At 41.1% G+C, this 12834-nt stretch overlaps 1 protein-coding gene across 1 annotated transcript in view; it reads left to right on the top strand.

Moving 5' to 3' along the window:
* gtf2ird1 (GTF2I repeat domain containing 1) overlaps nt 1-9729 on the top strand; it is a 57212-nt gene extending 47483 nt beyond the window's left edge. The window contains exons 20-27 of the mRNA XM_080749880.1: nt 1127-1394; nt 2342-2370; nt 2475-2522; nt 3156-3233; nt 7040-7232; nt 7587-7624; nt 7731-7840; nt 8715-9729. Of these exons, the coding sequence (XP_080606006.1) occupies nt 1127-1394; nt 2342-2370; nt 2475-2522; nt 3156-3233; nt 7040-7232; nt 7587-7624; nt 7731-7840; nt 8715-8783 (833 nt within the window). The 3' untranslated portion in view covers nt 8784-9729. The remainder of the gene's footprint in view (nt 1-1126; nt 1395-2341; nt 2371-2474; nt 2523-3155; nt 3234-7039; nt 7233-7586; nt 7625-7730; nt 7841-8714) is intronic.
* Nucleotides 9730-12834: the final 3105 nt, after the last annotated feature.

Genomic DNA, 12834 nt, shown 5'->3' with positions numbered 1-12834 from the left:
AAAAGTTACTTTTAAATATAAATCCATGAATGTCTCTTTGTCTATCTGTGCTCGTTATTATGTTGTTAAATTACAATAAAATAACTACAAATGCTAAATTTAACAAAATGGTCACTTTAACAAGGTATTATAATTATATTCTCCACACTTGTATTCTCCCCATCTTGGTTTATTCCCAGGTTCCGCAGGTCAGCTGAACAGGTGCAATGCATTATTGTTAATTTAGCTGCACTTGAACCACCGTTCCAGGCTGCCATATCCAGCCGTAGAAACGGGGGGGAAAATGTACTTCTTAAATTAAATGTATCATGCCTGTTGCTAAGGTATGGCAACATGACTGGTGTCTTTGGCGCACCTACAAGACACCAGTCATGTTGCCATACCTTAGCTTTTGCTGAACTGATGACACTGTTCCAGACTTAAAATAATTAAAAAAAATTGAAAATCTCTATGGGGAAAGAATACTGGATTTTTCTAGCTGTGGCACCACAAATTGGCCGCCACTGCCATGCCCTATGTACAGTGGACACTTAAAGGAGCTATAGTCAACTTTTTCTTGAAAAACGGATGCTAAAATAAAAATAACGTTTCGAAAATATTTTATAAAAAAAATAAGCTTCATATATGTGTTTCAATTAAAAAATGACCACAAAAAGCGGAAAAATAATGATAAAATAATCATTTTGGCCCTTTGTTTACATTTACGGGCCCTGTAAATGTAAACAAAGGGCCAAAATGATTATTTTATCATTATTTTTCCGCTTTTTGTGGTCATTTTTTAATTGAAACACATATATGAAGCTTATTTTTTTATAAAATATTTTCGAAACATTATTTTTATTTTAGCATCCGTTTTTCAAGAAAAAGTTGACTATAGCTCCTTTAAGTTATACGTTTCAGAAGTTCCAGACTGAACAAATATTCTATGCCACTCGTGTGTTCCAGGAAACAATATGTGGGGTTTAATATAATCAAGCGCTGATGGGAGAGAGGTACTCGAGCGCTCTCGAACGAGGCTGTGACTGTACCAAATGCCCCGTGTGGGAGGGAAAGGCGCGCATTTCAATCACATTACATAAAAACGCTCGGTGAATCATCTTTTCAACCTCTCCTCGATCCCCCCCAGACTGCCTGGAGGCCAAGCTGTCCAGAATCGACCTGGCGAACACCCTGCGAGAGCAGGTCCAGGACCTGTTCAACAGGAAGTACGGCGAGGCACTGGGCATCAAGTATCCCGTCCAAGTGCCTTACAAGCGGATCAAGAGCAACCCCGGCTCGGTCATCATCGAGGGCCTGCCCCCTGGCATCCCCTTCAGGAAACCCTGCACGTTTGGCTCTCAGAATCTGGAGCGGATCCTAGCGGTGGCCGACAAGATCTGCTTCACCATAACCAGGTTAGGAAAAGGCACAAGCGGAATCATATCGTCGTTGTCGGGTGCAGAAACCTCGTATCTCCGAGTTTCAAACGTGTACGTTCTTTCGCAAAGTAAAGCCCTGCTTCATCGTACAAGGCTGTCGCGCAAAAGTAGTGAAAACAGCAGATCTACAAGCACACAACGCCTCGCGGTGCGAGGCGTTGTGTGCTTGTAGATCGGCTGTTTTCACTAGTTTAAATCATTTTTAAAATGATGAATGCAAAACAAACAGTTTCAGGTTTTCACCTGACAACGACGATATGTTCCATTATAATCACTGCTGTGCTGTTCAATCATCAGTCATTAAAGTTATGGGGTGTTGGGTGCTTTGGGTGGCACAGGGGTAAAGTACGGTCGAGAGTCTATATATGAACACAATTTACCTTGTTCGGGGAAGGGAAGTCATCTTGACTTTTTTAGTTGCTTGATTCAGTATTTAGATACAGTATTTTCTGGACTATAAGGCGCACCTGACTATAAGGCGCACTGTCAATGAATGGTCTATTTTCAAACTGTTTTCATATATAAGGCGCACCTGACTATAAGGCGCACATAATAGACGCTACCGTTGCGTTATGCATCCAACAGATGGAGCTGTGCTAAAGGGAATGTCAATGTCAATGAATGATCCATATATGAGGCGCACTGGACTATAAGGCGCACTGTAGTTTTTTGAGAAAATTAAAGGCTTTTAAGTGCGCCTTATAGTCCGGAAAATACGGTTTATATTCATTTTATCAGACATGCCCCCCCTCCTATACAAACCTTATAACTTCAAATGCTGTGAAGATGTTTAAACGTCCTTTTGACTTCTTGACGAGCAGAGAAAATCTCCTCTGCAGATTTTTCTAAAGTGTCAAAAGAATTCCTAAACCTCTTTGTTACCTCTTTATCAATACCACTTTGTTTCACTTTCCACTTTGCAGACCTTTTCAAGGACTCATTCCAAAGCCAGGTAAGGACACTTTGTATAATAGATCAGAAGGATTCATACAAATCATTAGTCACTGTGAGCTGTTGATACTAACTTGCAATGGATCGATTCATTCTTTTTCTCAGCACCACGACGTATTACTTTACTAAAGAAGGCCTATGCCTCGATAAATGGTGAGTAGTAAACCATTTAATAACATCCGTTCCATACTTGTACTGCCGTTGACTTACCATATTAACTGTATTGTACATTGCACGTTATATATATGCAGTCAGCTAACTATACTAGTGTACAAGTATGCCATTAATGGTGATACACCATGAAATTTCACTTTTCCTATTTTAAAACCTTTTTTTGGGGTCCCACTAGCACCTTCTATCCTCACAAAGTCCCATTTCTGACCGTTGTGTCTTTCTCTGGTTTTGAGAAGGCGAAGGTTAAAAGTACATCCCACGGGTTCTCAAAACAGGCTATCCAGATTTGCTGCCGATTGTGACGTCATCTGCCGATTGTGACGTCATCATAAAAAAATATATATATTTATTTTTTCAAAAAAATAAATCTTTTTTCAAAAAAAAAGTTTTTTTCAAAAAGATTTGGGGGGGGGGGTGGCGCAGTTCAGGCCAAAGGTGGTACTGCAGCTGAAATGCTCTGAGAGCCATTCAAAAATGAGAGAGGCTCTCTATTCAGGAGTGGTAATTTAGCCTCAAACCTTTTGAAAAACGTTTTTGGGACATAAACAATATGACATAAATACTTTTTAAATGCATGGTGTATCACCTTTAAGCCATGTCTTCAACCAACAGAGGAGGATGACATCAACCGTATGGGGGAGAAAGTGGTCCTTCGTGAGCAAGTGAAGGAGCTGTTCAACAAGATATATGGTGAGTCTACAAGCTCATTGTAGATTTTTAGAGGGGAAAAAAGAGCACAGCAAACACGGAGGCAACTCAAGTCCCTTTTGCTAAGAATAGAGAGTTTAACCACTTAAACCAGGGGTCTTCAACGTTTTCAGGCCAAGGGCCTCCTTAGTTGAGAGAGAGATGAAGCAGGGACCCCCACAACCTTTTCATAGATTCCATATAGTTTCATCGTTTGACAGCACAATCATCAGTGTATTTTGGATTGGATTCATTCAATTTGTGTTTTCAGATATTTAACCACTTGAACCGTCAATACTTAACAAACTTGACCTTTCACTCTGTACTTAGTCTGCTCTTTTCCCCCCTCTACACCAAAGGTCTTTGCCAAAATTCGCCGATCTACAAGCTCACAACGCCTCACAGCGCGAGGCGTTGAGAGCTTGTAGATCTGCTATTTTTGTTCTCTGAATATGGACGCTAGGGTTCAAGTGGTTAATATAATAAAAGGAGAAAAAAGGTTTCTATCACACAAAGATTTGGAGGACCCCCTGTAGTAACTCTGAGGACCCCCTAGGGGTCTCGGACCCCCTGTTGAAGACCCCTGACTTAAACCCCATATGGTTGAGCGGAGTTCCTCAGGGCTCTATGCTAGTGTATTATCAGTTTGTTTGTTATGGGCTTTCCCCACAGTAAGGACGCTGGGGTTTAAGTGGTTAATGTAGCCATTGGCCATCACCTCCATTATGGAACATTTAGAGCTGAGCCACGTTGTCTCCATCTGTAAAGACAATCAATACTGTTGCTTTCAAAACACTGTCTGGGTCGCATTCTAAATCAGTGCTTCTCAACTCATTTCATATCAAGGTCCTTTATTTATTCTGTATTTGAGCCATGGACCATCATTTTGATAGCCTCTCAGACGCAAAACGTAGAATATTTTGTTAGATTTTGAATTCCATGCTGTATTGGTGTTGGTACCATAGGAGAAATAACAGGCCAACGTTGATCAAAAGATCAATTCTTCTCCCTTCTCTGATTGTGTAGACCAGGGGTTTTCAACGTTTTCAGGCCAAGGACCCCTTAGTTGAGAGAGAGATGAAGCAAGGACCCCCACACAACCCATAGATACCATATACCGTAGTTTAATTGTTTGACGGCACAATCATCAGTGTATTTTGGATTCATGTCAATTTGTGTTTTCAGATATTTAACCACTTGAACCGTCATAATAAACTTGACCTTTCACTCTGTAATTAGTCGTCTCTTTTCCCCTCTATACCAAAACGCTTTGCCAAAAATAGCAGATCTACAAGCTCACAACGCCTCGCAGCGCGAGGCGTTGTGAGCTTGTAGATCTGCTATTTTTGGCTAAAGTTCTCCGAATATGGACACTAGGGTTCAAGTGGTTACAAAAAAAAAGGTCTCTACCACACAAAGATTTGGAGGACCCCCTATAGTAACTCTGAGGACCCCCCTAGGGGTCCCGGACCCCCTGTTGAAGACCCCTGGTGTAAACTTCTTGTAAATGAAGGAATGCAGATGTTTAACAATAATTCAACTCTTGAGAGCGTAAAATGAAACCAACTCATTTGGTTTCATTTTACACTCAAGAGTTAGATCTACAAAGGTCCATTTGGTTACCAACTCTCCATCATTTAGCTGGGGACCACCTGGAACCCCTTCAAGGACCACTGGTGGTCCCCGGACCACTGGTTGAAAACCACTGTTCTAAATGAATTCAACATCAAGCATAATTTCTATCAGAGTTCAGAGCTGCTATTCTTTGGAGAGTTAGTGCCTTTGGAAGTCGCTTTTTCCCCCCCTTCTCCTTGGCAAACCCAGCTTCTAGCTTCAATCGACCAGACGGCCGAGGTTAGCTTAAGTTCGGAAGGACAGCCAATAAAGCTGTGTTCAGTCACAAATGTGTCATGCCAAGCCAGCTAGTCCATCTGTGTGGTCAGGGAATCCCAAGGCCTAGACTATGAATGAATGATTGTATGTGTTCAACCCAACTGTTCAGCTGAACACCCAAACATACACATGGAGTTCCAGACTTTTAGCTGTCTTTTAGTCAGGGAATATTAATAAAAACCTGGGAATAAATTCCTTACCAAACAATTTCTTCACCAATGTGTTCGTAAAGGTGTCTAGTAACATACCTAACAAAGATTGAAATTCAACATCCCTAGGAAAATCTTTGACAGCTAGGGTAATTCTGGGTCTCATTGACTTACACTATACTATAAGAGAAAAAATGACTCCCAAAAAATATGCTTTAAGTGGGATGTGAGGGGTCTAACTAGGTGTTTTCCATTGCAAGCATTTGTTTTGCACGAAAAACATTCATTGGGCTAAAAACAGCCCATAAAAATTATGGTTTAGTGATGAGTCATCACTTTTCACAGTGGTATGGGGGTCCATTTTTAGCCCAAGGAATGTTTTTCGTGCAAAACAAATGCTTGCAATGGATTCAGAATAATTAAAAACACCTAGTTAGACCCCTCACATCCCACTTAAAGCATATTTTTTGGGAGTCATTTTTTTCCATTATAGTATAGTGTAGTAAGTGAATGAGACCCAGCATTACCCTAGCTGACAGAGATTTTCCTAGGGATGTTGAATTTCAATCTTTGTTAGATATGTTACTAGACACCTTTACGAACACATTGGTGAAGAAATTGTTTGGTAAGGAATTTATTCCCAGATTTGACAGGTATTCTGCTAATTTTCCCTGACTACTTTTTGGTGTCTTTAGACTGCAAGAACTAAGCGAACAGTGCTGTGTCGTGTTAACGTATTTCACAGGTTCTGGATGTGTTTCTTGGGCAGGGGCGTCAATTGGGTATGGCAGGGGTATGCAGCTGCCATACCCTGGGTCCAGGGGGGAAAATAAGTTACTTTTAAATATAAATCCATGAATGTCTCTTTGTCTACTGTGCTGGTTATTATGTTGTTAAATTACAGTAAAATAACTACAAATGCAAAATTTAACAAAATGGTCACTTTAACAAGGTATTATTATATTCTCCACACTTGTATTCTCCCCATCTTGACAGAATGGTATATTCCCAGGTTCCGCAGGTCAGCTGCACACAGGTGCAATGCATTATTGTTAATTGCGGCACGTTTACTAACATGTTAAGTTTAGCTGCACTTGAACAACCATTCCAGGCTGCCATATCCACAATAGAACCGTGTTATACAAAATGTAATGCCTCCCATCTTTGCCATACCCTAGCTTTTGCTGAACTGACGCCACTGTTCTTGGGTCCAGATAAGGTTCTCATTGATCTTATGTGGGGCCTGCTCAGGAGGTAGTGCTAGCCCTGAGTTCTGGGAACCAATAGCAGTGCTGTTGTTCTGGCTTTGTCAAGTTGATGTGGACGCCAGAGCCAAACACTGACATTTTTAAATGTTTACTCCTATTTTATACTTTCAAAAATCTTCAGGGACAAAAGATCACAACACAACATTGCATTGTAAGCTTGTGTATCTGATATTTTTGCTGCTAACCTTTTAATATTCAACACACTTAAGTAGGTATACATAAAATGTTTTGAGGCTATAGTTTTTAGGATGTGCATTTTCATCAAACACAAATTATTTTTCCCGTTTGTTCTTTCAATTCATAGCCATGTTTGTTATCACACACCGTAACTTATCTCGGAAGTTCAGATTTTGCCATGGAGGCCATGCTGTAATTAGACTGTCATTTTAACCCATAGCTAGCTACCAATTAACAAACCTAAGTAATATAAGCTGTCATCAACACATACAGTACATGCAAAGCATGCATTTCTCATCTATATGATGTGCTTTATTTTTAGGTGATGCTCTGGGCTTAGACCGATCTGTGGTGGTCCCATACAAACTAATCCGGGCGAGTCCAGACTCTGTAGAAGTTAGTGGCCTTCCGGATGATATTCCCTTCCGAAACCCCAACACCTATGACATCGTAACCCTGGAGAAAATCCTCCAAGCCAGGGATGAAATTACTATCAACGTCAAGAGCCAACTACAGTGAGTACCCGAGCTCTTGAGTGACTCCTGAACCTCGGCTCAGCCTGTACGTTTTGTTTTGGTCCAGGCAAAGTTTCAAGCAGTAGTGCAAGAGTGTGTTCAGAAAGTCGATGAAACTAGCATGCTACGGTAGTTTAGAATTAATGTGCTCCGGCTGCTTTGGCTTTAGTCCATATCATATCAAATATCTGCTGTTTTCACCATAGAAAAAGTATAAAATACCAACTGCACACTATATCAAGCAAGTCTTTTTTGAAGAGAGCTAAAGTTGTGTCGAGACTAGAGCTATGTCGGCCTTCTGGCCTGAAAAGAAAAATACTGAATAGACTCAATTTGCTTATTTCACCCATGCAGGCCTTTTGCAGAAATATGTACTCAAGCTTGCAACACAGGTGCGTGCTGTTCATTTCTTCATATAAGGAGTTCATTTAAGGAGTTCAGAAGCCTGTTAGCCTTGGCGCTGAAATCAAATGTAAGAACATTGCTCTGTGTTTGCAGAAGAGAAAGAGGCCTCCATCAATCGACGCAAACGCAAGCGAGTCCAGGAGAGCAACAGAGTGCCTGTGTCATCTGACCTAGCAGTAGCAACCAATCAGATCCCAGTGATGGTAGGTAATACAACTAAATTAATAGATAGTGCTGATCTTAAGTGTTTGGTGCATCTTCCACAAAGTAGAGGAGGGGAAAGAATCAATGTACAGTTGAAATATTAAATAACTACACTGTTTCAGCCTTGACAGCTAACATTATATACTGTAAGTGATGGTGTCACCCAAATAGTTTTTGAGCTATGGTGCTCCAACTTCTGGCTTTGTTCCGGGATGCGAAGCATGGCCTACATCTGGCCTACATCTGGACACAAAGCACTCAAAGTGTGTTGTAAGCCCACTAAATGTCTTGGCTCTGGAGCGTGGCCTACATCTGGCTTACATCTTGGCACAAAGCGCTCAAAGTTTGTTGTACGCTAGCTAGGGCTGCACAATATGGACAACATGTCATATCTCGGTATTTTTGCCAAATATTCCGAAATCGATACGATATTACCGTACAGATTTCATATTCAATATGTGAAAACTAAGCACTAAAAAAACTGCATAATAACAAGTCAATATCACTCTTGATTTTAAGTGCTATTGCGTTCCCACACATGTTATTTGATATTCTAAGTGTAGCAAAAGTTTCTTTTAACATTCCCCAAAAAATGGCAACGATATGGGCAAACGGCAACGATATGGGCGATACATCGCCTAGGGCGATGTATCGCCCATATCATTGCATTTTGCGATACTGATATTGCGCATAGTCATACCGTGATAAAGATACGGTAACGATATATTACTCATAAACAGCACCGCTTCTTTTTTCTCTATTGCATTTAACTCAAACCAGACCAAAGAAATGCATCATATTGAAACATTTAGAAAGTCTGATCACTGATCTCAAAATCAAATCATGAAGTCCTGATTCCTTCTTTCTTTTTAGCAATGGCCGATGTACATGGTGGACTACAGTGGCGTGAATGTGCAAGTTCCCGGGAAAGTCAAATACTGAAGGACAAATCCTCTACTGCAACAAAGGGATACAATTAAGGAGTTTCTAACAGTTATTTATTACTATTCCACACTGAACCTTCAACTTTGCCCGAGTGCTGTTGCTAAGAAAACACAAAGGCCTGTTAGGGTTGACCTTTTGAATGATGGTTTCTTGAGTGTTCAGGAATATTAGAATGAATGTGTGTAATTATGTTACAGGACAAGTGCTTTTTCTTTTGTCGTCCCCACGGGCCCAGACGGTGCCGACAAGACGACAAATGTTAGAATGGGTCTTGTTGAAAGCTGGTTATGACAATGAGTGGTTTTCACGAAGCCTATTACATTTTTTTGAATAATGTATTTGCCCTAGCATTTCATTGTCCATCCGTTGAGGTCTTTTACTCCAAGTTTGCTCCGATATGGAAATATTTGGTTCGCATTGCCGGCAAACAAAAAGTGTTTGATAACAATCTGGTTCCAGTCTATTCAGATATTTGTACTTTTTATTTATTATATTTATTGAAATATAACATTACGTGCAGGGATGTAAAATACATTATTCCGTAATACAAGTCCTTAGGGACTTTTAAAACACTAACACAGACGCTACTATTGCATTTAACTCAAGTACAGGTAACCACCAAAATGAAGTACATACTCGTATAAAGTGTCTTAATTGGGTGTTGAGCCGACAGATGCCATCAGGCCAACACAAGCTATCAGGAAGTTAAGGAAACAAGATGGACTTAAAGTTTGCCTTCTCGCCAGGTATAAATGTACCTGCTGTGACAGCAACCCAGGGGCAAAGTATTTGGTAAAACTCCTCACTGTTTCTATGTTAGCACATTAACACTATGTAAAATATCTCATTTACGTCAAACTGAATGTAATGTGTAAAGGAAGAATGGTATGTGTTATTCTGCGATGACCGTCTCTGGACTAACCGATATTTAATATGCTGTACCTTAACGCCAATTAGGCCTTTGAAATAAAAATGTGTTGCCTTGCACTTTTATTTGCTTGAGTTCTTTTGAGATTACCTTTTCATGTATTTTAGAATGCCTGGACTGAAAACGGGTATGTCACAGAAATAAAACACTGGTGACGGCTGGAATTGTTGATTTATTGAAATGGTGAAAGAAGGGGACAGGGGGCCAAATGGAAGTTCATCTCATCTACAACCTTGTTCGGGAGGATAATCAAAAAGATCTTAAGATAGTCTGACAGCCCATATATACTTTATGGATGAACACCTCAAAGTTAATCTCTGGGTTGACTCTAGGTCCTGGATACAGTACGAATGTAACCTTGCACAGCACAGAGAAACAGGAACATGCATACATAAGGTTTTGGTTGGGGAATATTATCATGTTTCTTTTAAATCTTTCTTTGGGGCATTTTATGCATTATTGAGGTTGGACAGTGAACAGAGACTGGAACGACGGGAGAGAGGTAACATGCAGTAAACTGCCATGCAACCCGATCCGGGTTGAGCTGTGAGAAGGAGTACAGCCTTTTTTGCGCTTCTACTCTGTGAGCGACTACGGTACATGATCATGTCAGCTGACCACAGTACTGCTAGAAACAGATTTGTACGTTTTATTTAGAAACAACATAGTTCTTGTTCTTCTTGGAGTGTACAGCATATAAAATGAAAGATAGCCTACTCATGGGAACTTTACAATGAATCAAAGTGTGAATGTCAAAGTATTTAAAACGGCTCCATATTTCTTGATGGCTTCTTGAGTGACTAACACAAGTAGGTTACATTCTAATCAACCCCCTGCCTGTAGTTAATGTTGCCTCACCATTCAGTTCAAGCTTTGACACAGGAATTATGACAATTAGACTGTGAGGTCAAATAATTTAACAAATCAGAACAAAGGTAAATAACTGAAAATTGCTATGTTAAATAAAAGTGTGTGCCATGCACCCAAATTAGTGAACGTGGATGACTGTTTAAATCTTAGAACATGTATGAGCAATCAGAATCACTGGGTAGTGGGTAGTGCAGACACGAATCCTGGCAAAGTAAAAATTCGAACTAGAAAAAGTGCTCCTCGGAGCACAGGTCTCCGCCAGGTCAGAATTCACCAATCAGGATGCAATATGAAAGATCGGACGGATGTGTCTTGATCAGTTGACTATAGAAATAATGTGTACCGATTTGCTTCTCTGGCATCCAGGCAGCTGCGATCAAGCAAACGGTGCTGGAGATTAGCTGTACACAGACAGAATGACAAACACGCATGGACGGACAGACAGGGTACAAAACATCTCGGCCAAGCATTTTAGCCTGGTGGAGATTATTACTATACGACCGGGAGATACAGTTTTAGGTCCAGGTCAGAGTTGGCTGATATAGTAAGGGTTCTACCTGAACCAACAGGGACGTGCAGAGAATGTTAGAGAGGCAGGGGCTGAAATTTCTAAAAATGGCCTCGAAAATAACTGCTATTTTCGATGCTTGATACCACACTGAACTTAATAATCAAGTGAATACTGGAGATACAGCATGGATTTCTACAGAAAGAGGGCAATTCTTTCAACATAAGACGCTGCATTCAAGTTCAGGAGAGTTTAGACAAGGCAATTCTCTTGAATGCTGCCTTCAGGTATGGCATGGAAAGAGGGCATTTGCATTTCTTTCACCATAGTAAAAAACTGTATTCATGGTCTGGAGAGGGCACTTTTTACAGACGGGTAAAAGGGCAGGGGCTCAAGCCCCTTTGATGTCTATTTGTGCATGTGCCTGTGAACCACTGACTGCTGATATTTCTAACATCCATCCATGTGGAAACAACTGATCTAGACAGAAATTACACTTCGAGGTCTGAATGGGGAATAGATGGCAGGGTTATGTGCTGTACAACAGGAACGACTGTTCCACACGACTGGTTATGAAGCAGGTCTTTTTTTTACCCACATGACCAGTGTCCTTTAGTTAGATGTGGTTCCATCCATGACAACAGCATCATCTGGAATGGTATTGGTCTCCTTTAGCCCTTTCCAAACAGATCTGGAGATCAAGCAGGTACAGCAATCTTTTATGAAGCAAGACGCCGTTGTCGGGTGGAAACCTTGTATGTCCAAGACCGTCCGTTTTGTCTTTATCATTTTAAAAATGAACTAAACTAGTGAAAAACAGCAGATCGACAAGCACACAACGCCTCGCACCACGAGGCGTTGTGTGCTTGTAGATCGGCTGTTTTCACTACTGTTGTGCGACAGCCTTGTATGATGAAGCAGGGCTTTACTTGGTGACAAAACGTACAAACTTGAAACTTGGAGATACAAGGTTTCTGCCTGACAGTGACGAAGAGTAGACGTGATTGGTAGAACTTGCCTATTCCAACACCTGTGTGCAGTCACCTGACACAGCCTGGGAAAGGGAAGCTAATCACCATACCAGATGGTTTGGAGTCAAAAGGTTAGCAAGGTTGGATGAAACATGACCCAAAGTCATTGAATTATGTATTACTTTTATTAATGCTGTGTTAAGGTTTTGGGTTCCCAGTGAAACTCAGGGATTTTTTGCGCGCTGATCTCTCTCTCTCACACACATTACGGGTGGATAAAATGTGACCTTTATTTTTCATTCCTCTGGTTGTTCCTCCTCAAGGGATGAGGCATGGTCTGAAAAGGCCATGTTCAGTTAATTCTCTCGCCCTTACTGTTTTAGTGCCACACAGGGTGCCACAGTCAGACATGTACAGTAGGTTCAAAGGATTTGGTGGCCGTAGTAACTCTGAGGGCACCCTAGGGGTCCTGGACCCCCTTTTGAAGACCCATTTGTTCTAAGGGGTTTATGTTTTTCAGATGAGGGTTGTGGGCTCCAATCAGAGTGAGGGTGTTACTTCAGCGGAAAGACTGTAGGCTCGGGGGCCTTTTTCACCGACAAAGAACCGGTTCTGGTTCTTTCTCCCGCCTATGGGACGAACCACAGGTGAGCTTTTCCACCGAGAACCGAGTTGGTTCCGAACTGTAAAAGTTGGTTCGCGGCCGGTTTGCAAGAACGAACCAAGGTTCCAAGAAAGTTGCCATCCCATAGGCGGGAGAAAGAACCCGAA

The sequence above is a fragment of the Nannobrachium achirus genome, assembly GCF_963921795.1.
Source record: "Nannobrachium achirus genome assembly, chromosome: 19".
NCBI lineage: Eukaryota > Metazoa > Chordata > Actinopteri > Myctophiformes > Myctophidae > Nannobrachium > Nannobrachium achirus.
The sequence above is the reverse complement of the archived record's forward strand: the minus strand, read 5'-3'. Positions and strand labels throughout refer to the sequence as shown.